We start from the raw sequence: 26968 nt of genomic DNA, 5'->3' as shown, positions 1-26968 counted from the left end.
TTAAATTAAAAATTTGACAGACACGTGTCAAGTTATTTTATTTTTCCTAACTTATCACATAAAAATTATTTAAAAAATCTTTCATTCTGATTTTTGGTGAATTATTTCTCAAATATCGAATTGGAGTATCATGACTCTAAAAAGACTATATCTCGAGTTGTAGATTTTTTACATTTTTTATTTGTATGTGTGGCTTTCATATATTTATAATATCTATCGATTCCAATTTCAATTTTATTTCTATCACGTTTTGTTTAGATAATAGATTTTTGCCCTTTTTCTAAATTCGCCTTTGTTTACCCTACTCAAACTTCAAATTTTAAAAAATCCTGAAAATTAAAATTTTTAAATTAAATTTCCTATGACATTATATTTTTTATATAACTCTTAGGCTTGCCATATAAGCAGGGTCGCATTTTCAAAAATTTGCAAAAATGAACTTTAAGGCCTGGCAACCCTATGCCTTGACAGGATATCGCTAGGCAACCCATGTGCAATTTATTTCCTTAGACACTAGCTTTCAGAAAATATAACTCTCAACTGGTATAACGATGAGGGTAGGTCGTCCTATGGCCGGATCTCCTACTATTAGGCGGGAGGGGCAGTTTTCTAAAAAATCAAACAAAAAATTATTAAAAAAACAATGGCAACACTTACAGTTATGAATGATACCTTTTTCAAAAGCTAGAATTGAACACTTAATTAAAGTTTTTAGACCAAGGTATTTTAAACAGTTGTTTTCGAAATAATCGATTTCAAAGTCAACAATTGTGAAAAAGAAGTTTAAAAAAATACATTGAATACTATTTTTGTCAAGACTTAGGGTTTCATTACGGGATAAATTGAGAAAGTAAACTACCTCAATAAATTCCTTATCAAATACTGAAAACCACATGTTTCTATGCCTTCTAGTTTTTGAGAAAATTGAAAAATAGGAAAACTACTTTCTTTATCTTAATTTTATTTTCTTGGCTATTTTGCTTTGCCAATATCAAAAATCAAAAATTAAAAAGTACTGTGCTTAATCTACTTCGATTCCATGAATTTGTTTTATTTCCATTTAAAAATGGATCTTAAAAATAAAATTTCTTAGTACCAGTGTGGTACCAGAACGCTCATTAGTGAGCCTGATAAAGAAAGTAGTTTTCCTATTTTTCAATTTTCTCAAAAACTAGAAGGCATAGAAACATGTGGTTTTCAGTATTTGATAAGGAATTTATTGAGGTAGTTTACTTTATCAATTTATCCCGTAATGAAACCCAAAGTCTTGACAAAAATAGTATTCAATGTATTTTTTTAAACTTCTTTTTCACAATTGTTGAATTTGAAATCGATTATTTCGAAAACAACTGTTTAAAAAAACTTGGTTTAAAAACTATAGTTAAGTGTACAATTCTAGCTTTTGAAAAAGGTATCATTCATAACTGTTGGTGTTGCCATTGTTTTTTAATAATTTTTTATTTGATTTTTTAGAAAATTGCCCCTCCCGCCTAAAGGGGGGGACATAGACCCTCCCTCCCAAAACAAAAAATGATTGTATTGAATACCTCTACTAAAAACCGTTTTAAATTGTCGGCGCCTAAGTTATCGTACTCGAGCCTTGAGTTGATATGAATTTTTCTCGAAAAAAACACGTTTACGGGGGGTATCTCAAAAAAGGAAGCTAATCCGATTTTGGGAAAAACGGATTATTATTGCTGAGGCCTTCAGGAACAAAGCCTCATCTTTAGTTTTTGTCGTCATTTTAGGTCAACCTTAAACTTGTTCAGGCTCACTGTGACTAGTCATCACAAGTTTAGATTGGAACAAATTAATTTTTACTTAATTTTTGTTTGGATGCTCTGCTTTTAGGAAGGGACATTCACTGACGGTTTTTGTTTTGCTAAAAAATTGTTTATTTTGATGAAATGAGCAGTGGCGTACGTTGAGTCGCCGGGGCCCCGGGGCAAGACTACATTTTGGGGCCCCTTTGATATTTGGGGGCCACTTATATACAAAAAAAGTACGTATACGCCATACATTTTTTTTTGTATGGCTTATTTATTTTTTAGGTTTATTTTAATGTTTTAATATGTTCGTAATGCACTTTGCTATAACTACTTACTTAAAATTTCTATCATAAAAGTAGTAAATACTTGTACTAAAAATAAAATATTTAGAGGCCCCTAAAATAAAAATTTTTGATGCTTAGAAATGATTGTTCTTGGGGCCTCTGTTCTGAAGTAATACATAAGTACACATTTGATTTTCCATCATCAAACATAGTTTATTTCTTTCGGGGCCCCTGAAAAATTATTTTTGGGGCCAAAAAATTAAGTGTTTAGAGGCCCCTAAAATATAATATAATTTTTTTGGAGCCAAGAATTAATAGGTATTGGGGCCTCTGTTCTGAAGTAATATTCGGAATGCCACCAATAACGTAATATTTTTATTTTGGGCGTTGATGTATTTATGTTGGGGCCCCTGAATTGATATTTAATTTTCCATTTGACTGTTTTGAACCACTGAAGTAATAGCTTTTGAGCATCCTCAAATAATATTTGTCATGCCATCAGAAAAGGAGAATGGGCAAATTTATATGGAACGTGGACGTTACGCGGCCAGGAATGAATATGTTATTTTTTGATGTAATTAAATCTTACATATATTATGCAGAAGTTTTATCCTTGTGAAGTACTTCACAAAGCCTAAAAATGCATTTTTGCATTCAGAACTTTTTAGAGATTGTGTAAATGTTGTAACTTTAAGTGCAAAACATGATGCTCTGTAATTTTCCCTGAATATGAAGACGTTTATCTTGAATATCCAACCATTAGAACCCAAACTATAAGCTTTTTAAAACAACAATTTCAAGTCTATTTTGAGAGTTTTATTGTTCAATTTGTTGTTTGTTTGAAAACTCTCAAACTACTTTAATATTATGAGTTCAATTATTTGGATTTTCAAGATTAATGTCTTATTTGCATTTAAAATAAAAATATAATTCAATTTGTCCTTCACACATTGAACGATGCATTAACAATACTAATATTGCAATATCTTGCATTCTTAACGCAAAACAGCCAAACTTCCATAGTCAAAGTTTTTCCTAAGTTATAGTTCTTTCATTTGATACCAATTTCATTAATGGCCGCTCAACGTCCAGAATGCCCATTCTCCTTTGATGAATATTTTTGGGCTCCCAAATTAATATTTGATTGCCTCTCAACTAACGGAGTTCCTGAAAAATTATTTTTTGGAACCCTTCATATAATATTTTTGGAGCCCCGAAGTCATATTTTTTGGGGCTCCTAAAGAAATATTTAGTAATCCATCAACAAATGTGATTTAATTTAAAAAAACAACTTTTTTTATTTTAATTTTTGTTGACGCCCTGAAGTAAAGGCTTTTGGGGCCCCTGGCCTGAAGTTGTTTTTTGCTTTTTGGGGCCCCTTATGTATTATTAGTGGCTGCAAAGATTTTTCAAGTAATATTTTTTGGGGCCCTTAGATAAAATTATAATTTTTCTTTTAAAAAGGCAGTTTATTTTTTTGGGGCCCCTGTATATTCATTTTTATTAAATGAATATATATTGTGTGGCTACCAATGCATTATACATTACACTGAATGACATAATTTGTCTCCCTTGTATCCGAAGTGATTCAAATACATTTTAATTTACTTCGTAACTCAATTTATGCTAACAGTTTCCTTCTCTGCATTGTCTCCAGTGGGGGCCCTAGGGTCGGTCGGGGGCCCCGGGGCTCCGCCCCGCTTGCCCCAAGGGAGTGTACGCCCCTGGAAATGAGCCTTATGATGAACAGTCCTTTGATGGACTGTCCATGATTATTTGTCCTATGATTAGCTGTTATACAAACGTATCGAACAATGCCAACAGGAATTCGATGGTTACTTGAACGAGTATTTTCTTTAGACACAATTTTTTTTATTGAAAAATCCTTTAAATCTCTTTATTTAAATAAGTACTGCATCAAACAACTTTTAAATCCTGAAAAAAAAAACTCAACTTTAATTCATATTGCACCTGCAATATTTCCTAATTTCCTTTGCTTCTTTTTTTTAAATCTAAAGTTATAATGCCAAATAAAGGCAAGGTATTCATCATGATTTTTTAAGCAGCATGACCTCGCATTAAAATGTTTCATGTTTTCTAAAATAAATCCCCTACCTCCTACAATATAGCTTTGCCATCTTTCTAATGTTCCCTATACGAGTATCTATATATAAATGCTCACAAAAAAAAAAAATAGAAATAAATTTGCCGCAGAATTATTGTAGTACACATCAATGTTCTGTTCATGTTTCACCAATGTTGTTCGTGGCGCCAAAACGAAAATCATAATAATAATAAAAATAATAATAATCATAAAAGGAGTCTTCGAGTAGGTATAAGGTAGGTAGGTAGGCTAGGTACTATAGAGGGTACACACGGTTCACAATTTTCTGTTTCGCTCCTTGGAGTCACTCGTAATCATTGTACACCACCGCTTAGTATAACCCCTCTCTGTATATTCTTTTACTATGTATGTATGTGTATAGAATTGTACTATACTTTATCCTTTATAGCAACTGATGGAGAATGAGGGCAGAGAGGGCATAAGAAATAATGTAATATTTCATTTCGCATTTATAACACATCCATTTGGCGTAATGGGTTAAAATGTTCAAGGTTAGGTTGAAACTTTTTCCGTAGAACGAACCGAATGAACGAAGCAACGAACGAATGAACGAACGAGAGATATTTTAATGGGCAGCATCCAAACGAAGGTTGTCAGAGAGGTGAAGCGTAAATGCAACACATTTTCCTTTTATACTTACAAAAAAAAAAAAAAATACATATATGAAAGAACGAGCACTTCGTTTCGAACTGAACTAAAGTAAAAAAAAAAAACTCTTCCCAAGCCACATTACAGTATACCTACCTACCCTATCCCAAGCTCATGTATTCCCAAGTTGACGGTAAAAGCTAAAATAATTCATAAAGGCTTTAATCTAAATAGGTCGGAGAGTTGGAGCGTGTGTGGAGGTGGAGGTTAAGGAGGCGCATTCGTCTAAGGGTATTCATTCATTCATTTTTCTGGAACAGATTTTTTGGTTTTATAATGTCGGTGCGGTTTAGACTTTGCTGATTGGAAGCGACTCTCTTAAAATTACCCAACCCCTTTTTACCATGATTTATACCTTCATAATTTAATTGGAGAGCTACTACATATACTCGTATGTAAGTAAACATTTTACCTATAGATTAAAATTTTGTCAGGAAACTTCGAGTATATACTTACAAAATGTTTTTAATTGTTTTATTTACATTTTGCTATAGAAGGCAAAATTATATAATTTAAGGACTTTTTAAGATGGGGGGGGGAGGAAGAACTTGATGCATTTGAAGTGGCTTATAATTTAGGTATTTTAAGGAAGTCGAACCCAGTATTTATGGAAATTTTTATGGGAACGCTTAAACAATAAAAATATTTTGTTTGCTTTGTGGTTAGAGTCTATAGACCTAACAGCAAGTCATAAATTATATTTAATTTGTAGAAAGCTAAATTATAATTTGGGTTAATGGAAATTCAATAATATTTATACTTAAACAACGAGGAGGACATTATAAATGGATTATCATGAAATTGATTGAGCTCATTTCTCATAATAAATTGGTTTTTATTAGCTACAGTAGTGCCAACCAATATTTGCAGTTTATTTTTTGAGAGAGAATATAAGTCAGTGACAAGAATTTATTAGTTTATTGCAAATAATGTATTTGCTTGTATTTTTTTATTTTCTAAGTACCATCATGTTGCACTTTAATTACTTTTTAGGTTTTAGGAATCTTTTTGAAAACTCTTTGGCAGAAAACGGTTTGTGACTTTGTTGGATAAATGCTGATATAGTAGCGGTTGTGTTTCCAGGAATTCTTATTTCAAAATTTTCAATTATACTGTGTTGTATGATTGTTAGCTCATAAAAGTTTCCTCGGAGTTATTACAATGAGTTGTATAACAACAAAAGCCTTTATAGTAAAGTTCTAACTCTGAGAACTAAACTGTTTGACTTTGAAAAAATTATTTTTTATTAAAATTTCTGAAAGTTGGTTTAATTTTTCGTAGAAAAACTAATAACAAATTTTAATGGAAAGGCCAAGGAAATTGTATTTTAACAAAACATAAAGGATCGGGAGGTCTTTTACTATGATTAATATGGACTTAACTACATTTTAAAAACTAATGAAAAAAAAAAAAAAATAAAAAAAATGCAGAATATTTTTTGTTGCAGTAAATATTTTTTTAATTTATCCTTTTTTTGTTAATCCTTTGCGGATGAAAGATATGACTATTTCTTCATGTGTCCATACACGAAGAAAAAAGATCACATAAAATTAAACGGATCCCACATTAAATTAAGCGGATTTCTGCATGGTTTTTTGCTAGGATGACTTCTGTCTCAAATTAAGGTGAAAAATCACATTAATTTCTTGAATGCGCAAATTCAAAAAAAAAAAGAACTGGCAGCCACTGGGAATCTAATATACAACTGTTGGGTCATTAGGCGAGTGCCTTACCATCGTGTTATCTCACTGTTGGAAATAAGTGTGATAAACTGCAACTAAAGCTAAAGTGTGACTATAAAGCCTGAACTACATCAAAACACAAAGTCAAAAAAGTACGAAAAAGTAAACAAAGCTCAAAATATAAAAAATCACCTGACATCTATTGGAAAAAAATTAACTAAAAAAGCTCTTTTGTTTTTTGAGTTTTGAAATTTCAAATAAAAAAAAATTGAAAAATAAACAAATTACAGTCAACTCCATCTAAGTCGAATTGTCACAGGACACGAAAATTGGTTCGAGTTAGAGGGAAATTCGACTAAGAGGAATATATTTAATCTTTTTGTTGCAGGCGGTTTCATTAAAAACGATTAAAAAATTTGAGTTAGAGGAAAATTTCACCTAAAGGAAGTACGACTTATAGGGAATCGACTGTATTTGAAATTTCAATTGTTTGTCAAAAGAGCTTTTTTTCGCAAAATGACAGGAACTATGTGATCGAAGAGCTACCTTACGGAAAGGATATAAAATATTGTTTGAGTGTATATGTTTTTAAAACTTTGTGAAAATTGATTTAGATTAGATTTTTATTTCGTAATAACATTTTTTCAACAAAGCCTACGACCGCACGTTTTACATTCAGAGATTTGAAATACATTTTCTTACTACTGAAACATTATTTATGAAAAGAATAAATTAAATAATGAAATGAATTTATTTACTTGAGGAAAAAATACGATTTAAAACCCTCATTCAAAGAAATGTGAAAATTGAATGCTTGGTCTTGTTCAAGCTTTTTGAATCGAATACTTTTTTTAAATGAAAGGGAGATATACAAACAAGCTACTAGGGGGAAGAAGAAAAAAACATCGTGGTTACTTTTTTTAATTTGTGTTTTGATGTAGTTCAGGCTTAATTTTAAAATTTGTATTCACATTAAAATAAGATTTAACTGAGTTTAAGTGGAATCACCTTATTTTAAGCGGATATCCTTTTATTTTTAGGTGGTGAAATTTAATGTGCGCATCATCTTATTTTAAGGAGCTCTTTTTTTCTCCGTGTAATTGTCATGATCGATTAAAACTCTCCAACTAGACTGATTCACCCTACCCATATCATATATGAAATCGATGTAGAATTTTCCGAGGAATTCGAATACTGTATTCAAAATTCCAAAAAAATGTATTTTCACTCTTTTAAAGACACTTTTCTATGACCACTTTTCATTTTTGTCCTACCAAATTAGCGCCCGTGTGCCGATACAGGGTTAAGGTTCGTCTTAGACATAGGTATTATATAACTAACCGAAATATCCAGTGTTTTTGGCAAAATTCAAATCAATTTACTGGTACTAATTGTACCACACCAAATTCAATGTATTTTGGATGCGATTGGAAGACTTTAGCTAAACTGAAACATTTCGAATTTCCCTGAAATCTATTATTGAACTCATTGACATGACATTTCAAAAATATTTTCCCTTACTATCAAACAGGTTATCTAAGAATTCTTGTTATCTTGGATTATTTGATCATTTGAAAATCATTTGTATTATTTTCTTGGAAAAATTTAAAGTTTTCTAGTACATTACTATGCAGATTTTGTTGACAATCTGAACTCAATTTCATCTCTCTCATGGAACACACTTTCAAACCTATAACAGTATAGAAAGTTTTCCATACTTTAAGTATAGTCATTGACCGATTTCCTTCTTCCAAGAAAATTCTCAATCATAGCGGAAATTATTGCCCCTTAAGGGATATAAAATTTTTTCCCAAATTACAAATCATGGCTAATTTAAATAAATAAAATATACTCAATAGAGTTTGAATTGGAGTAACTATATTGAACATTTCAAGTGAACACAAACTTTCAAAAGAAAATACTTATTAGTCTTCAAGATACGTCTATGTTATATATATAGATAGATAGATACATTCATAGGTATAGTTAAATAATGTAAGTATAGTAGAATAGTAGTTAGATAGAGAAAACTTACCTTGTGAACAATCAGGTCCTGTCCAATGCCTTTCGCATACACATTTTCCTGTTTCCAAATCATAGGTACCATGCTCTGAGCATCCGGGCAAACATTGATAAACCTGCTGATCAATTGTACCGCAATCCTCACCCTGCCATCCGGCTTTACAATAGCACTGTCCGGTTACACATGTGCCATGTCCAGAGCATGCTGGGTCAAGACAATCATCTGCAAAATAGAAAATTTCATCAAAGATTCGTTTTCGAACGAAACACACGAGGCTATAGCTATCCCCCAGTGGAGAAGACTAAAGTATAGGATGAAGAATAAAAGAGGCACAAACACTTATAGTGGGTTATAATACACACATAGACCATACAAAAACACACATATGTATGGATGTATACATAATGTACATTTGTATGGAGAAAAACATCATGTCTGAGATTGAAAGGATTAATTCTCTCTAGAAGAAAAGAAGTAGGTAGTAGTTGTTGTATGTGTATACAAAGCTAAAACAAGAACGATAAGGATTATACTCACGTTGATCACAAAACGGTCCTTTCCAGCCACGTTCACAATGACATTCACCTTCTATGCAACGTCCATGACTCGAGCAATTGGGCACTTCGCATTCACCCAAGGGAATATCACATTCAGCACCTTTCCAGCCCTCTTCACAATGGCATACTCCACCACCGTAATGCCCATGTGCTGAACATAGTACCGGGCAGACACCTAAACGTGGATAAGTTATATATTTTTTTTGTTATGTTGGTTATAGAAAGGAGGCACACACAATAGGAGAAAAAGATTTCGTATATAAGTTATTCACTAGGGTAATACACGAATTTGAAAAACAAGCATTTCACCAGCATTTTAGTTGTTTTAGAAATTTAAGGGATTTTTTTCATTACCTTTAAATTAGGAACTTTATGTGAAGTTTTGACACAAGCCCCTTGCTATGAATTTCAAAAACTTATTTTTATCAATTTTTTTAAAAGAAGTTTGATTTTAAAAAATTTAAAAAAAAAATGATCTACCTAAATAAATTGCTTCCTTTGCTTAACAAAACAGAAAATGTTTTATTAATTATGTTTTTCATTCATTTTAAATTTCGATTCTTCACTGAACTAACGTCATTTAAATGGATATTTAAATATAAAACTAACACGGTAAACAGAAATGTATGACTACAGCAGAAACGCGATATAACTTATAGTAATTCACTTCGATATAAATGTTCCCTAAAATTAAGTTAACTTTAATTCAATTTATTTTCAACATTGAAAAATAAAGAGTTAGATAAATGAAAAACTGGTTCTAAATATTTATAAAGCTATGAAGCACTTCCAACTTATCACTAGCGTTTAAAAGAAATTCAACAGAAACTAGAACTATAAAATTCAAGCTATGAATTTAAACTCCGTGTTCTTTAGAAATCTGGTACCAGAGAAATTATTTCCAACTTAGTTCTATTGATGCACTTCTCAGCGTGCGTCGTCGTGAACTGCCGTAAGGAATTTGTGTTGTTTAATTTAAATTTGTGAATAAATAAATTTTTGGCGTTAAAGAGAGTGGAAAGAGGAGTGAGAGTGAGGCTGTTTTTTGAATGAACACAATTTAATTAAATAAATTGGATAATATTTAGATGTTTATTTTCAATTTTTGTACAAGGTTTTAATTAAAAATTTATATTCAGAAAACTAAGTCCTTTTTTACTTCGAAGAAAAATAGAATTCAGATGAATTAAATCACATAAAATAATGAATGCACTTTAAATACAATTGCCAAACTCAAAAAGCGGATAGAAAGAATTATCACAATATTTTACTTTCATTTATTATTATTTTTCAAATGCATTACCTTTCCTGGAAATCAAAAAATGTTTCTAATACCTACTGTTTTTAGTACACGGAGAGTGTAGTTGGGAATTTTGACCCTCCAAAGGTGAATTCTTTAAAAAACTTTGTTGTTTGGAGCATTTCTGATTATTTTGGTTAAAACTACGTTATAATGGTACAAAACAATAAACTAAAATCACGTATTGAAAGCAAGCGATCGCCGTACTTTATTTGGTTCATTTTTAGAGCTCATTGATGTAGAAAATAGCAAAAATGTCGAAAATTACGGGTTTTGGATTGGTATAAAAGGGTGCGAAAAAACAACCGTTTAAAAGTTAGGGTTACCACAAAAAAAAAAAAAAAATTTTTGGCACATATGGTAAGCTGAGTGCTGAGGTATCTACATTTGACACCGGGGCACATTTGACTTTGCGTTTTTCGGTATGATCGTGCCTTTTATAAAGAATACTTTGGATGAAGAAAGAAGCTTAGTTTGATTTAAAGAAACTTTGTGAAATTTCGCAGTCTTTCGTTAACTTTTCGCGGAGTACCACGTGTTTTTGTGTTTTCTATATTTATGTAAGCGATTTCTGAACTTAATAAAAAAGTTTTTTTTTTAATGGTGAATCAATATTTTGATAGCACTATGCTTAAAGATTATTAAATTAAAACCAGCTTTGTAAAAAAAATATGTTTTAGTTACTGAAATAAAAGAAAAACACTTATGAGACTCCTTCGGGGCACCTTTGACTTTTGCAATGGGGGCACAGTTTTACGTTGATTTTGGGAAAATATATATTAAATAAATTATTAAAAAATAAATAGAAATCGATTAATTTTAATTAAGATTTAAATGGAGGGATTTTTTGAAATATTTTATGGTTTTTTGTTTTTTCTTCTTCTTTTTAGAAAATGATTTTTTTGATTAATTTTTTTCGTTATATTGTTTAGTAGATTGTTTAAAACCAAAAATCCGCTGATAGGTTTAAAAATATAATGCACACGATGTGCGGTTTAATCCACCATTGTCAAATGTACCCCTTTTAAAGTCAAATGTGCCCTTTAAAAACTAAATGTCAAATGTATCCCCTTCTACCCTACCTTAAGAGGGTAAATTCAATCGAAAAAAATATGTACAGAATTGTAGCTTACATTAATATTCAAGAAAAAAAAAATGTAGAATATTATTTTCTCCCTTCAAGTCCGATTTTAGAGATAGGGCAGCTAAAACATAACCCCACCCCAATTAACCTCTCTAAACGGAGAAAGTTTAAACACTAAACAGTAATAATTATAATATTCGAAGACAAAAACTCATATTGAAATTTTTATATTTCAAAAATATGATGTCATAGTTTTTTTTTTGGCTTTCAGATTCGAATTTATAATATTTATTAAAATATATATGAAAATACATTTTGGTTCAACGTAAAATTTTAGGTATATTAAGTTTTGTTGAACATTTAAATTTGTTTTTATTTCATATTTTTTTATCTTTACTTAAAAACATTGTTGGCAAGAGTATAATGCCAAAATAGCTTATTTAAAAAAAAAATCTTAAATGTAGGAAATTTCCTAATGAAAAAAATCCAAGAAATAGAAAATTAAAATATCGAAAAGTATCTATTATTTGGAAGTTTTTGTTTTTTTTTCTTTTTTTTCAAAATGTTTTTTCTCTATAAAAATTTTACACTTTTGACTTAAAATGTTCCTATTTAAACCTCAAACGCCTCAATAATCAAACTTGTTTTTGCTAGTACTCTTTTCCTTTTTATAAATCAACAACTTGCTGGTGAAATTTTTGTTTTTTTCTTCAAAATACATACTTAATAAAATTTAAAAAAAAATAAAATAAAAATATTTGAAACAAAGAACTCACTCTTTGAACAATCTGCTCCTTGGTAGCCATCAATGCAATCACATTTGCCCAAGTAGCAACTTCCACGGCCGGAACAATCGTTGGGGCAAGTGGTACTCACGCCTTCCGCCTCCTCAACAATCAGTGTCACTGAGTGCGCCAGTAATTCATCATTGTACACCGATATAAACCACAGACCAGTGTCCAGATACTGCAGCAACGACACATTCACCATCATCGTGTCCATATCCAAATTTGGTAGGCCATCGCCCGAAGAACGTTTGCCAATCACATGCCTCTGCCGTTGCTTCTCGGCCAGTTGCTTGGCACCATCCAACGGTGTTGAGATATCCTCGTCAACATTGTCCACATTCTCAAAGTCCACATCACGTTGTTGGCTTTGCTCTGCTGAAGCTACTACCTTTGTACGATGTCGATTGTCCCGTCCGATGTTCTGGAGCAATTCTTCATCATCGTCGTTGTTGCCGTCGTCAACGTCTACGTCGTCGTTGTCGTCATCGACATTGCTATGCTCTCTTGTTTCAGCCAATATATCAGAGTATCCAAGAGGCACTTCATAGGTGGACCCATTTGCTGCTGCCGCAGCTGGACGATGAATTTGATGTACACTACGTCTGTGTCGTAGTCGACTATCCAAACGACCTCCTCTCACAAATTCAACAAAGTCATACTGCGTCACGCTTGGCGCCACATTTCGTCGACTATATACAGCAAAATTTGCGCCCCATGGCAGGGTGAAGTTGAAACGAATGAAGGCCGGATGCTTGTTACGAAACTCAAGGTTCCAGAATTGATATGGCGGTATATTTGCATGGTACATCTCGTTAAAGTCTTTCAATTCGACAACTTGCGGCCACTTGAGTTGCTGCTGTTGGGCACTGCTGTACGATTGGTCCTGAAGATGCTGCGTTTGCTGTTGTAGTTGTTGTTGTTGCTGCTGTTGAATAATGCTAGAGCTTGTCTGTTGGGGTTGGGCCGCTTGCTGTTGTTGCAATTGCAATTGCAATTGATGAGAGGAGGACAATGAATTTTGAATACCATTGGAATTGGTACCAATTCCACTACCAATACCACCAATGGCACCGCCACCGCCGCCACCAGGTTGGTAACCAGTCGTACTGTGGTCAGATGTACTCGTCGATATCGATTCTTCGGTTGGCAGAGCGGTTGAACCTTGGTTAGGATGATCATGGGGCTGGGATTTAACATCTTGGACTAGGATGCAATTTGCTGAATCCATGTTTGGTTTCATTGAGCTGACAGCTGCAAAAGAAATAAAAAATTATTAATTCATAAAATTTTTAATCAAAAAAGATAAATAATTTATGTATGTTTTCTTTTAAAATAATAATTTCGAAGGAAATTAGATTATACAGTCCTTATAAGATGATTATGTGTTGAATACATAGTTCCTCAACATTTGAATCAAGCTTTTAAAATTTATCGACAGCGTTGTTTGATGAAAAAATATTTAAAAATTTATTTGTATAGCAATATCATAGCTTGCTTGAATAAGATAGAAATCACAGTCACTCAAGTCAAAATTTTTCAAAAGCAGGTACTTGCTTAGCGAGAATTTTTTGAGGTAATGCTCAAGCGTTTCGTTCAGAATTTCTTCAGATCGTACTTATAAGCTAATATCTATACCATCGCGCTTTGGTTTACTTCACATTGCTAGTAACTCTCTCGAGGTCTGCTCAAACATTTTGTTGAGAGTACTCCCAACATATAGAAAGGTTTCAGTTCAACATGCCGATCAAAAGCCACTATCAGCAAAACTCCTAACCGTGAAGGGTTTTCGAGGAAGGTTTCGGGCTAGGCTATTAAAAGCTGCTGGAGGTAAGTAGGTAAGGCTCTGGGATACATTTTTTTTCATTATTTTCAACTACCAGCTTCATCCTTTGTTAGGACTTAATTTTTCTGTAATCTGTACAGAACGGTCCACAAAAAGCTAGTAGAAGTCGATTTGTTGTTCAAGGAAATTTGATAAAATTTGAAAAGCTGTATTTTGGAAATGATTGGGTCTTCGTTTGCACTTGGTTCATCTATGTCACAAAACAGACAGTTTTTCAAAAACTTAGAACTATTAGATTTAAGGCAAAGCTTGTTTTATATGGTTACTGGACCACTCGTAATTTCTGAATACCAAATTTGTCTTTAAAATTTCGGATATAGGGAATTAAACCTAACATAAATAGATCATAATAATACCAACAGTAGGTATTTGTAAACATAGGTGAGTGTTCAGCAGGAAAACATTGCAATTCAAAACTACTCCCAATCCACTCAATATACCTACATTCGAAGTAGCTTAAGTATTAAGTTGGTTTAAAATTTAAGAAAATAAATCAAAAAAATTGATATATTTATGTATGTACATTTATTTTGCTATTTATGAAAGAGGTATGTTACGTGGATATATGCTAGTAAAACATACCTTCACACTGTCTACCAACCAACCTCCCCCAAATGTTCAGAGGGCTTCGATACCTTCATTCTCTTTTTCAACAACAACTTCAAAGGGTGTATATACACTGTGTATACGGTTTTATCCTATTCTGTTGTTGTTATTTTTTTGTGACTTTCCGAGAATTTCCGATAAACCACCCTTTTTTTTAACATGCGGCGGTAGAAGGTAAACTCCAACACCCCATAGCACTTTTGGAGGAGCGGGTCTATGTTGTATAGGTATCCCAGTTTTATATTTTTTGTTTGTGTGTGCTTCCCGCCATTGGCGGCGCAGTGCCACACCCGCACAACGAACGTTGTTGGGAAAGTTTTTAGCCTTACAATCTATCAAAACCAATTTATTAATTTTTTTTTTTGTACTTTGTGCCGCGAAACATTTCCTGTCTGGCGATGCAACATTCCCTTCACTCTTTCTCTCTCTCTCTCTCTCTGCATTTTTACTCCTTCTACCATCATTCTTTGGCAAAATGTTATTTTTCGCTGGAAAATTTCCTATACAATGCTTGCTTATTGCTTGGCTATATGGTATAGATACTATGGAGGGCGCGCTTAATATCAGAAAAGGGGTTGGCGATATGGCGGCTGTCTTGTGTGTCTGTGCATACAAAAACAAGACAAAAAAAAAAAAAAACAAAAAAAAAGACGATGACTATACGAAGACGACGAAGGAAACTCTAACCGCAATTACTTTACCATGCAGTTTAAACTTTTCCCATTAAAGTCAACTAATAGAACAAAAAATAAATAATAAAATATGTATACATATGTATCACAGGGGTGTGTTTACTATATAGTAGACTCAAAAGTATAAAATTTATATAAATGTATGTTGTTGTTGTTCGAAAGACAAAGTGCAAAAAGGGATGTATGTCTGTCACCCCAAACTAGCACTTAAAAAAAAAGCAAAGAAAAAAAAATTTTGTACAACCTCTATACTACCAACATTGTTTTTCTTTTTGTGTCTTGTGTCAAAATAAGAACTTTCCCTTTGCTCGCTCTAGCATGATGATTTGTTTACCTTTTCTATTTACTTATTCCATTTTTTTTTTTTGCATTGTCTGTATAGATAGTGTCCTTGTGTCCGAACGAGAAAGGTGTCTCTATGTCCAGGGTGGAATTTAAAGTAAAAGGAATAAAATGATTTAAAAAGGCTCTCAAACTTGGAAATGCGATTTTTTATTAGGTCTCTATTACGTTACTATTTTTAATTGATATTATTGAGTATCACGTTGGGCGCCATTTTTTGACAACCCACATGAAATACAATACTAACATTCATAGACAATTTGCAATGTGCATGTCGAACATCTAGAACCAGAATGAAAATCGGACACTTATAAAAGATAAAGAAGACTGTATCATAGCTGTCTTAACATTGGATGCCATTTATATTCAATCCGAAAAGATTACAAGTCAACCGTATCAAGAAATTCTTTAACCGAAATTTCTTACAATACTTTTCTTGTGTCTTTTAGTCGAAAATCAAAACTTCGAAAGCAGCTTCCGAATATTTTCAATAGCAGCAGTAAAATTTTTGGCAATCAATGAAGTTTATTGGTAGAAGATCATTTCGGTAAAAGTTATAGATTTCATAGATTAAAATACTGGAGACTATTTGTTTCGATTTCTTCAAAACATTCGAATATGTATTTCGATATAATGAAAATAAATGTTGGTAAAAGTTATCGAAATCATTTGTAGTTTTCACCAAAAATGTATTACTGTAATCTACTGAAGAACATTTGGCTATCTTCAAAAGAAAGAAAACTATCAACAACCACCGAAAATATTGGTAGCTAACACCGATAACAATTAGCTGCAATCAAAATTATCGATAACAATTTTTAATTATTTCCGCAAAAGACTTTTATTAACTTTATTTTTTTTTTGTGAGAAGAAAATTAAAAGTAAACATTGGTCGAATTGAAAAATTTACTAAACAAAAATCGATAGAAGTTGCAGAGATTATTATTATCTGGCGGTAAAAGTTTCAATAAAAAAACGATAGTTACCATTGATTTGCTTAAATTAAATCGGTAAAATTTACCAAGTTTTTTTTTACTTTTGAAACTATTTGTACGTCTACTAAAAATGACAATGCAACTGATTTTTGCTAAAACAGAAAAAATTCAATAGTAAGTACATATATTTACCTTTATTAACTTTTTTTTTCAGTAATATTCTATAGTTACCACCGAAAACATAATAGCCGGAATAATTAACAAACAACTTCTCATAATTTCGATAACTAATTATTATCTGCTGACAAAAAAAAAAACCTAGAATACTTCAAGAAAAAATTTATATTATTTTGGTGAGCGATGCATAAAAATAATGATAAATGTATTCGAAAAAATGAAGCTTCAGTAAAAGAAAATTTTTAACTGCCATCGATCGTTATTTTTGTATTCACAATTTGCGACATTTTTCTTTAAGTAAAAGTTATCGAAAGAATTAATACTTTTCTAAAAATTTATAAAGTTGCAACTGCCATTTAGTTCAGTAACAAATTTAATAAAAATAAGCTGTAGCTACAGCTTTATTCGGTATCATGCACTGAAAGAAAAAAATTGGTGTTTTGTAAAGTTGGTTTACGGACGATAGTTTTGTGTAGGTATGTGATAACGTCATAGGAAAAATAAAATATGATTTATAAGCAAAAAAAATATATTGGGCATTCTTGGGACTCGAACCCCAAAACTCTGGTGCAAAAACAAAACGTTCTACAGTTTAAGACTCTGGGCTGCTTGTTCTATATACGTATGGCACTATGGTTGTCTAAGGTTTGACTTGACCTCATGTAATTTGTTCTTTCAGATGAAATTACGATCTATCCTAAACTACTAACGGGAAGTGTAACGGTAGAATTTGTCACGCTTCCAGCCAGTGTTCATCAATTTATAAGACTTTATCACGTTAAAACAATCAATATATAACCGATACAGAAAATATTCTGTAGAATTTAAAGAAATCATCAATACTCTTGCTAATTTCAGATCCATTAAACATTAAACATTATTATTATTAACTCCGTACACTCAGAGAAAACAAATTTTGTTTGCTCAACAATGCATTCTTGAATAAAGTTAAGACTTCAATTCTTGCTTCAAAAATATTTTATTTCTACAACAATTTTATTGTTGACACTTTTGGTATTAAAAGAAATAAGTTGTTGATGGTCCAACATTTTATTCTTACAATGAGAATTAATATTCAATAATGCATTGTTGAGCAAACAATCTTTTTTTTTTTCTCTGAGTGTAGCCACATTTAATTGAATCGGTAAGTTGAAGAACCGTATAAGTTCAAAATCTTAGTTTTGAGAAAAACACAAAAAACTGTTTAATAGGGAAACTATCAACTTTCCTAAAAAAAAATAATGTAGATATGGGGTGTTTGAAGGTTTTTGGTCGCCCGATATAAAGTACTGGACTTGTACTGTTCTTTCACTCAATAAAAGAAGAGGGGTTCTTGTTTTGTATTTATTTGTCCCTCTAAAGTACTGTTATTTTGCTCATTGGTCGGTCTTCATGCGTAGAGCGTTTCTGCATATTCAACTCAAAAGTGATTTTTTTGGACTTCTACGGATCTTTCACTCATCGATTCAATTATTTCTTCAACTTCTACTTTAATATTATACATACTTGAACGAAGCTATAATTTCAAAAAATAGTGAGCTTAAAACTTGAAATTAAATGAGACATCATTTTCTAGAATTACATTCTGCACTTAATAAACAAAAAAAAAAGTACGGCCGTGGTTAAAAAAATAAAAAAACTTCTACGACATATTTAAGTGGGTGGCAGTTGTGGTAGTTTTATAAAAACAACAACAAATAATATTTTTTACTCCGGATGGCGACGAACGAAGCAATCCTTTTTCTGTTTATAAAAAAAGACATTCGCCTACACTATTGTTAAGGGGGGTTCGTCTTTGTTTGTATACTTGCTGGTATGGTGTTACATTAAAAGCTTCCGCCCTCTCCAAGTGCGATTATATTTCGCTTTAGTGGTTTGGCGTCCATTAAGGGCTAATTTTGCCCCATGTTGGCTTGTCAAGGAGTTTAGTTTAGGTTTTGTTTTTTTTTTTTTTTCCTTTTGCTCCTATACACACACCTCGCAATTCCTATAATAATAATGGTAAATGCTTGGAAGAAGAAAACAAATCAACCGGAACAGGCCAAGAGCATTGAATGACATTCATGGCAGCACATTCATTGAGTGGTCGGTAGATATGGTGCACAGGCACACATATGGGGTATAGAGAGGCAGACCGATCGACTAACAACAATGATGACGACAACGACGACGAAGACGACGAACGACTTGGCATAGAGGTTACCCCAAGAAATTTGATTTCACTCGTGGCGTATATAGGTTTATTGTTTGTATGTTTGAGTCTTGTTAAATATACCCAAAGTGAAGTGTGTGTATCTTTATGAAAACTAACCAACCAAGCAACCAAGCAGTCAATGTCTTTACATTAACATGTCTTCCTGTCTTCCCTGGGTTCAATTATCGCAAGGATATCCGTCGGTCTTGGCGGTCTTCATTGTTGTCATAGATTTCTTGTTATTGGTGGTGCTGTGTGGTATGGTGTGGTGTGGTTGTTGCTTGTGCTTTGCCTTCCATTCATATCCTTGCTATATGGCGTGCCCTTTTATTTGATTGGGGACTTTCACAAAATCGATATAGGTTAAGTGTACGTATCAACATTAATGAATGCGATGTTGCTTAATGTCGAAACTGTACTTCCAATTGTGTTTGGGCTCTCTAATCAATTCAATATCAGGGAGTATAGCGCACCGTAGCAACATGACAGCTGAGGATAAATTCGATCACAATTAACTAATCGAATATCTATTATTCCACATCGAATTTGACGATGACAGACGGAATTGATAGAGTAGAAGTAGAATTGTGTGGTTAAATAAAGAATGTAATGGTGAAGCCTTCTTAGAAATCATCTTAAATTTGTTATCTATATTTACTTACTTTGAACTTAAGGAGAGGAGTGGAAGGTCTTTAATGAAATACCTTATTAAATTTAAGAGGTAGTATTGCAATGTTTTTTTTAAGTTCTATTAATGTTTAGATAAATTTGACCGGCCCACAAAAAATAGAATGCAATAGTTATAGCTCAAAGTACATTAATATAAGCTAACCGTTGGAAATTCATAGATTTGGTTAGATATCAGAAAAAAATAAAAAAAAAAATTGTTTTCAAAAAAAATATTTTTTTTTCTTGTTCAACTTTTTTTTAAATTTTAAATACCTACATAAAATCATTTCTAATGATAAGAAAAATCTATCTATACGTAAGGTTTAAATTAAATCGGTCCAGGCTTAAATTAAACACATATACACAAATAACTAAAATGTCAGTTTTCGCAAAATATGCCATTAGGTATTGAGTTTTTTTGAGAAAATCTAAAAATGCACTAAATTTAATCAAAATCGTTACCTTCGAAATTACAAAAAACTCATCTGTACCAAATTTCAAAAAAATCGATCCACCCGTTTAGGCTGCAGCTTTATGTATATGGACGCACCGACACGCGCCCACGCATAGACGCAGCGAAGCACCCAAGTACCGACACACAAACCGAGGGACATCATGACGAAACCTACTTTTATCAACTTCTCCGTTATCGTAATGTTAGTTTTGATTAAAACCTCGAAATTTTTTTGACGCGAAAAAGACCGGAAATTTCAGAAAGCAGTTTAAAAATTGACCTATTGCTACGGAAGCCGTACTGCGGATAGATACGAACAAAATTATACAGCTTTTGACAACGAAGGAAATCAAGATTCTTTTCTGAGTTTGATTTCTGGATTCCTGTGCACATTTGAAATTTTGTTTGGAAATCAGAGATCTAGAAAATAGAATAATGACTTTAATCATTTTGTTTTTTTCTGAGCCATTAAAAAAAAATACTTTTTCCAACGAGACCATCTATTTTTTTCTGTTAACAATATTATTAATAACACCAAGTTTTTTTTATTTACAAAATTAAATCCTTAAAAAAAAAAAACCATAAATCCTACTATGTGTTGTGTAACCATGATTTTATACAGCTCTCTCCCAACATGGCTATCATTCATTTTCAATCATCCATCTGTGTATAAAAAAAAAAAAAATAATTTGCTTCTTGTTTATTTTGCCAAAATAAAAAATTTGCTTAAACATCATTTTTATTTGATTAAACTTCCAGTTTGTTTCGGCCTTGGGCAAAAGACCTTAATTTCGTTCGGATATAATGAAATGCAGAGAAAAAAAAAACTATACAACACGACCACCACACAGCATGATATTATGCTTCTCTCAAAACAAATTTTTGTATATAAATATCTACGAGTATAAAGAGTGTGAGAGAGAAAAATTAAATTGAGTAAACCAACAAATTTTCCAGACTTGCAAGCCAACCAAAATCGATTGACCTAGTTTTGAGTGAAGGCTGGAATGACGAAAATCCATACCGAACGAACGAACATCAGCCATCTTTATTCTATCAAAAGAACGTTAACCTCAAAACTTAACAAAAAAAATAAATAAAGTAGAAAGTGACCATCAAAGGTACCCTACTCTTACCTACAGTTTCTTTTTGTAAACAAAAAAAAAAAAAACTTTTGAAACAGAACGTTCTTAAATAGTTTAGGCCACTGGCATCTTCCATTAATGGATGTTGGGATGTTTTTTTTTTTTTTTTGGAAGTGAGCTGTGCTATTCTCTACTATATTCCACATAAAAAGGTATGCGAAAGTTCGTAAATTTAATCGTTGCCAAACCAAAGTCATTTACTCGCCCACTGAGTGCCGATGTGCGAACACTTCTCTCTTCCATCGAAGCCATATATAATAGGTATACCTACACACGAAATTCTTTGTCCTTTTGCACATAAACCCAACAAACCAGGATCCCTATCAAATTCCTTTAACCGTCGATCGATTTTGTGTCAAAAAAGACGAACGATTGCAGCAGCAGCAGACCAGCCAACGCTTCCCGAGTTAAACCCACCGTACTTCCAATGGACTTAAGAAGAATAATGAATGGTGGTTTTGGAAGGACATAGAATTGCGAGTATCTCCCATTTTACAGGATACATCTTCCTGCACGACCAAAAATACAAAAACCAAAAAAAAAATAAGAAAAAAAAAAGAAAATTCTTCGATAGTACTGTGCTTCGCTTCGGCTTGGTTGTTGTGGGGATTGGATTCTTTTCGAGAATCCTTTCATGCGAAGGACTACGACAACGATGACGACGACGATGATGATGATGATGATGCAATTGCGATAAGGTGCATCCTTTTTTGCATTGCTCAAGCTCAAGGATGCACTAACAATCATACACACACACACACATACATTATATACAGCCATTTCGAAATAAAAATGAAGCAATTTTTTGTCCTTTTCAAGAGATGGTGGCAGCAGCGATTCTTTTCTATTTATCAAGCTATTTTCTGTTTGCTATTGCACAGGATGTTTACGCCAATTTTGTTCTATTGTTGCCCAGGACACTCGAAGGGTAACTCTTATTCTCTGTTATCTGGGAGTTTTTCGGGATGAATATATATAGGGGAGACTTTTATTCCTTTCGGTCATTTTAATCAATAAGTGTGTGCGAGAATACAAGAGGAGTACTGTGTTCTTTAAATTTATTCTCTCTCTAAAGCTATCTAGAGCTAGATTGTCTGTAGGTTGTTTTGTCGGCTAAAAATGCTTGAAATTCCTTTGCAGCAGTGCTCATTTATATGTGTGAAGGAGTGCAGCAGCAACAGCACCTCTTATGTGTGTGTGTGTATGTATTAGACAAACACACACTGCACTGGCATTCTTCACAAAAATAATTGTCGCCATGAATTGCATTCCTCATTCTGATGGCAGAGATAGAAAGTTTAATGTGGAATGCCTTCTGCTTCCTTACATAATACTCCAGTTCAACACATAATGTATAAAAATACATAATACCCCAACACATGAGTTGGCTAGGCAGTCGCATAAGGGGGGTGAAAGGGGTGTTAAAGCAGATATAGAGTTTATCTAAGAGAATGCACATATGCACATTGCACACACAACAATAAACGCTGAAGAAGCCATCAGCAGGGTGCAAATGAAAGGACGATTTAGTTGCTTGCAATTTCGTCCTCATCGTCATCGTCACAAGGATTATGCGGCAAGTGTCTATGGTGTCTACATACTATGTATATTTTTTTTTTGTATGTGGGTGGAGGGTGTAATCATCATCAGCAGTATGTGTATGCAGCAGCAACAGCAGAAACAGAAGCAGCGGTAGAATTTTGTGTTTTTCTTTTTTTGTTCTAAAAATGAATCCTTTGTTCGAGCACTTTTGGTGGTTTTAATGTTTTTAATTGTTCGTTTGTCGAGATTGAATAGTAGTAGTTTTCGGCAGACAGTTTTCTGTCCTTGGATCTTGAAATTGCATTTTTTTTTTTGTTCTATTTTTCTTTTCTCTTTGATTGTGAGAAAGCATAGAAAATTTTTGTTCATTTTCTGATTCTAAGTAAATTAGTCAAAACGAAAGTAGAAACAATTTAAAGTTTCAAGGTTTGCGGTAAAAGAGAGGAATTAAAGATGGCAAGAAGGAAATTAAACTTTTTTCATTATAATAGAAGAGAGCTATATTGGAATAATAAACGTCATTTTATACGTTAGGAGTATAGGTATAATGATTAAAAAGTTATTTGACTCTCATCAGGGTCATAAGTGTTAAGTTATACGTGTTTTTAAATTGTCGGTAGAAGTTAGCTACAATTTGATAAAAACTTGAGCAATTAAAAATCACTTTGATTATTGAGTTTAGAATACATGTCAATGGTGCTGAGTTGAAGAAATATTTTTTAAATTTCAGTCTAAGAACGTTTAAAAACCTATTGGCATTGATTTCAAAGATTACGTAAGTACTAAGGTATTGCTTCCATTTTCTGGAATGTGGTTTTGTTTTCTTAAACAAAACTACCTTAAAACGGAAATGATTATAACAACTGTTATGGTAAAGCTATTTAAATCGAACATTTTAGATTTTAGAAGAATCTGTTAAAATAAAGGATATTTAATTAATTTTTTTCTCTTGAGTTAATGATTTATTTTTCAGTAGATGAACTACGCATAAAATTTTAATTCTAATCAATCTTTAATCTGCCAGACGAAAATCTTTTCTCACTGTTTAAATAGGTTCTTTGTTATTATTTAGAAAGAAGAAGGTTTTTATTGGACTTTCAAATCAAAATGAAGGATCGAGAACTTCACCCTCCAGATTGAAAAACCGCAGTAATTGTAAATGCCATTAGTCAATTAGCACTTGGAAAAATTAAAACTCCATTTCTTTTTTAAAATAATAATGGAATTTTTTCATTATAAAATGTACTATTAGCTAAATAGAGTTGCCAACCCAAGTAACAATTTTACTTGCACAAGGTCCATTTTGTTCGATTCGACAAGCTATAGTTTGTATACGTTTAGTTTAAGGCTTACTTACGCAAGTCATCCATTTTGGATAAAAAGGACGTCTCCTTAAGGCTATCTGGAAGTGTTTAGAAGAAGCCTTGTAAATATAAGTTAAAGAAGACCTGTTTGAACCGTTCTAAAGAAGCCTTCTATTTTCAAGTGACAGAAGGCTTTCATAAGACCTGTTCCAAGAGGTTCTTGTAAGTATGCAATGTTTTCATCTATCAAGTATGCAATGTTTTTCACCAATAAGTATGCAAAGCTTTTATCCTGCAGATATGCAATGTTTGTAACGCTTTAGAAAAAAACATTGTATTTTTATGTGAGGTTTCAATTAGCTCCCTTTTTTCCACTCATCTTTAATATTCGAGTATGGTCCACTGGTAAGGTGCTAGCTTGGTATGCAGAGGTACGTGGGATCGATCGATTCCTGGCCGGGCCATGTGAGGAATATAAAAAAATGTGTTCTTTTTCAATTAAAATAATATTCTCATAATTTCAGAACAATAGAAAAAGCTGTGGAATTTCCAAAAAAGGAAAAGAAACAAAATAGGACAAAATTAAAATAAATAAAATAATATGTTGAAGAAAATACAAAACAGAAAAAATCAAAAGAAAATAAAAAAAATTCAATAAAATTCAATTAATTCTTTTTTTTTATGCATTTTCTACAACATTTTCTACAACACCTACAGTAACTTCTATAAGGCCTTATTATAACATCCTAAGCAAATAATCCGGTTTGTGCATTAGATAAACCATCTGCAGGAAGACCTCCGTAAGGCCATTTTAAGCTGTTTGTCACAAGCTATTAGCTTGTGGATTACCTGTGAAGGAAAGTCCTATGCAATTTCGGTAAAATGCGCCAAAATGATTTGCATAAGACCTGTCCTTCTTCTTCTTCTTCCTTTTTCTCGGCGCTGTTATGATCTCGATGTCGAGGGGATCATAACTATCCCACGTTACTGCTTCACACTAGTGATCCGCCTGTGGGGTTCGCCGGGTTGACCTCAGAAATCGGCGGCAAGCCTCCCGGTTTTGTATTGTTCCATTTATAAGGCCAACTGAATGCTGGTGTTTTTGCATCTGCTTGTACCAGGAGTTTTTAGGCCTACCTTTCTTTTTATTTCGTGTTGGAACGTTATATGATATTGCTTTTTTGACGGGGTTCTCAGGATCTCTCCTTTGAACATGGCAATACCAACTGAGTCGGTCGTGTTCAATTTTTTGGGAGATGGTATTTTTAACATGAAGGCTTCCTCGGATCTTCGTACTTCCTATTTTAAGACCTGTCCTTCTTGTTATGAAAGCCAAAAAATAGCTTGCATTGACCCTTATGAAAGCTAAATTGTTACTTGGGAACAATATCGACTAGCTTTGAGTTAAATCTAACTCAACGAAAGGCACTTATGTAGAGATCAGTCTAAGAAATGTTCAACTACTTTTACCACTATAGATCCATTCCTGCGTGGGAACTTATGCCAATACAACAAAATAATACATTCATCAAGACATTTTCAACGATATAGGTCACTTTGTGTTACACCAAATAGGACAAACCACTCATTTCCCTAAATTAAAAAAAAAAAACACTCATACGCCCGAGTGACTCAATACAATATCTTATGTAGAAGTGCAAAACTTATCACCAGTTGTGAGTACATTTAAGTTTGGAAAATCAAAAAAACACAAATTTTATTAGATATTACTTATACTGATATCCTCTCAAGTCTGGTTTGTTCAGTTAATATTCACTTCGAGGTAGGCGTTTTTTTGCTACCATATTCATCTGTTAATAATGAAGATTAAAAAAAAAAAAAATAATACGTACTTTTATGTGCCAAAAAGTGGAACTACTCGTTATTAAAATAAATTAATTTGGTATGTTCTAACATGACAATGAGTCTGACTGACAAACTGTCAGAAATATTTACTTTTGTATTTAAATTTAAATTCGTTGAATATGTATTTTTAATGAGAATAATCACTGGGCTTAAAAAAGAATACAATTTTGTTCATATACATTTTAGTTTTACTCATAATTAGGAATTTTGTCACAAATAGTTTTTTTTTGAAAATTTAATAATTGTGTATTTAAAATATTAAAAAAACAATCATTATCATTTATTAGAAGGATTAGAGTTTATTTTTTTTTAATGCCTTTCAATCATTTTACCACAAAAAAAAAAAAAAACAACAGAATTTCAATATGAAATCCATAAATTTTATAAAAAAAAAAAAAAAAAAAAAACAGCATACAAATATTTATATCATAAATATTTCAAAAATATGTCAAAAAATTGTTCAAATATAAGGCAAAAACCACTTTGAACAAGTGTCATTAACGCTACAGATAAAATATTTATACAAATGTATAATGCGAACGTTTTGCAAATATGTATAGTATATGTGTGTGTGAAATGCCACAAAACATTCACGATACAATGTCCTGCCAAATGGCATGGCATCCGATTCAATTACAAGTAATCGTAAGTTATAAGAACAAAAACAACAACATCAACGATAATTATTTCCACTTGTCGCAATTTTTTAATTGCTGCCGCCACCGCATTGAAAACCAGCTAAAATATTATATCAAACCATGAACACGCAAGTAATGTGAAAGGACATCATACAAAAATAAAAAATATACAAACAAAAAAAAAACCAATGAAAATTTGTTGTAATTATTATTATTTGTAATCATAAATTAATTTGACTGATTGATTTTGGAATGTTTGAAGCTTGTCATTGGAATGTGTATGTATATGTTGAGACTGATG

The 26968-nt window shown here is 32.3% G+C and overlaps 1 protein-coding gene across 2 annotated transcripts in view; it reads right to left on the bottom strand.

Annotated features, from left to right (window-relative positions):
• The window catches only part of LOC129910308 (teneurin-a), a 301855-nt gene that overhangs the window by 134184 nt on the left and 140703 nt on the right, over positions 1 to 26968 (bottom strand). For both annotated transcript variants that reach the window (XM_055987641.1, XM_055987642.1), the window contains exons 5-7: positions 12249 to 13511; positions 9069 to 9263; positions 8544 to 8753 (exon numbers count right to left, since the gene is read on the bottom strand). In XM_055987641.1, the coding sequence (XP_055843616.1) occupies positions 8544 to 8753; positions 9069 to 9263; positions 12249 to 13511 (1668 nt within the window). The remainder of the gene's footprint in view (positions 1 to 8543; positions 8754 to 9068; positions 9264 to 12248; positions 13512 to 26968) is intronic.

This window comes from Episyrphus balteatus, chromosome 2, assembly GCF_945859705.1.
Source record: "Episyrphus balteatus chromosome 2, idEpiBalt1.1, whole genome shotgun sequence".
Classification (NCBI taxonomy): Eukaryota; Metazoa; Arthropoda; class Insecta; order Diptera; family Syrphidae; genus Episyrphus; species Episyrphus balteatus.
This window is presented reverse-complemented; position numbering and strand designations above follow the sequence as displayed.